Source organism: Penaeus monodon, chromosome 23 (genome assembly GCF_015228065.2).
Source record: "Penaeus monodon isolate SGIC_2016 chromosome 23, NSTDA_Pmon_1, whole genome shotgun sequence".
NCBI classification, from domain to species: domain Eukaryota; kingdom Metazoa; phylum Arthropoda; class Malacostraca; order Decapoda; family Penaeidae; genus Penaeus; species Penaeus monodon.
In genome coordinates this window covers 2305123-2306125 of record NC_051408.1, presented here as the reverse complement: position 1 = coordinate 2306125, position 1003 = coordinate 2305123, and the positions used below count along the sequence as shown (strand labels likewise).

The 1003-nt window shown below is 45.2% G+C and overlaps 1 protein-coding gene across 1 annotated transcript in view; it reads left to right on the top strand.

Annotated features, from left to right (window-relative positions):
• Window positions 1–870: 870 nt before the first annotated feature.
• LOC119587677 overlaps window positions 871–1003 on the top strand; it is a 19636-nt gene continuing 19503 nt past the window's right edge. The window contains exon 1 of the mRNA XM_037936357.1: window positions 871–936. Within this exon, the coding sequence (XP_037792285.1) occupies window positions 871–936 (66 nt within the window). The remainder of the gene's footprint in view (window positions 937–1003) is intronic.

Genomic DNA, 1003 nt, shown 5'->3' with positions numbered 1-1003 from the left:
TTGCTAAGATCAGTACTCAGTAACAGAAAACACATAGTCCAGAAAACAAACAGATTTAGAAATATCACCCCCTAAATGCCTCCCCCCCTAAATTAGAAGAGGTGGTCGGTTGCCTTTATTAGCCTCGCTCTGGCCGACCACGACGGCAGAAACGTCCTCAGCATCTGTGTTGGACTGAAGATAAATCTCACACCTGTTGGACGGAAGCTGAGGCTGTTATGAACGAAACGAAATTTACGACGGAGGTGCTGGGCGTACGTGGTCACTAAAGACAGTGAGTGCGTAGGGTGAGTGGTTTTGTTCGCAGGAGGTAGGGTAGGGTGGGTTTCAGATGCGAGGTGACTGAATTAAAGGAATTTTCGTAGATTAAAAAAAGAGGTAGTCGTATTTTAGCTCACAGAAGGGGATGAGCGTATGGGTGTAGATGTACATGCAACTTAATGATGCATGTAGAACTCGTTTTTGTGTGTGTGTGTGTTTGCAATGTAAATATGTGGGCATATATACAGGCGAGATTGTACACATACTTATAAGGATACCCACACTATGTTAAACAGGGAGCTCTGGCAAAGGAGCAGCAGATCCCCACCTCGGGTTCTTTCACTGACGATCTGTTGCCCAACAGAAACAAAAACTGTCAGGAGGAAGCCAGGAAATATCTCAAGAAATAAAACACTAATATCACATGTCCCCTTCCCTCGTTAATATATCACTACAGGATCTTGCGTCACCATTATGTAATCAACGAAAATCTCTTCCCTTTTCTCTTCTCCCTCCACGCCCAATTGACCATCTCCCTCCGTAGAAAGCAGGGAAAGTGTTCAGTTTTATGGAGAATTCGAGGGAGGAGGTGACGCTCTTGACCGGAATATGTATGCTGTAATCTCGCGTCTCGTGCGAGGTGCTGGATCCTATAGAAATGAGGTCATGTTTACTGTCAGAGCATGGCGAGAGAGGCCTAGAAATGAGGGGTCGTGTTTAAAAGAAAGATGGTGTGAGAGTT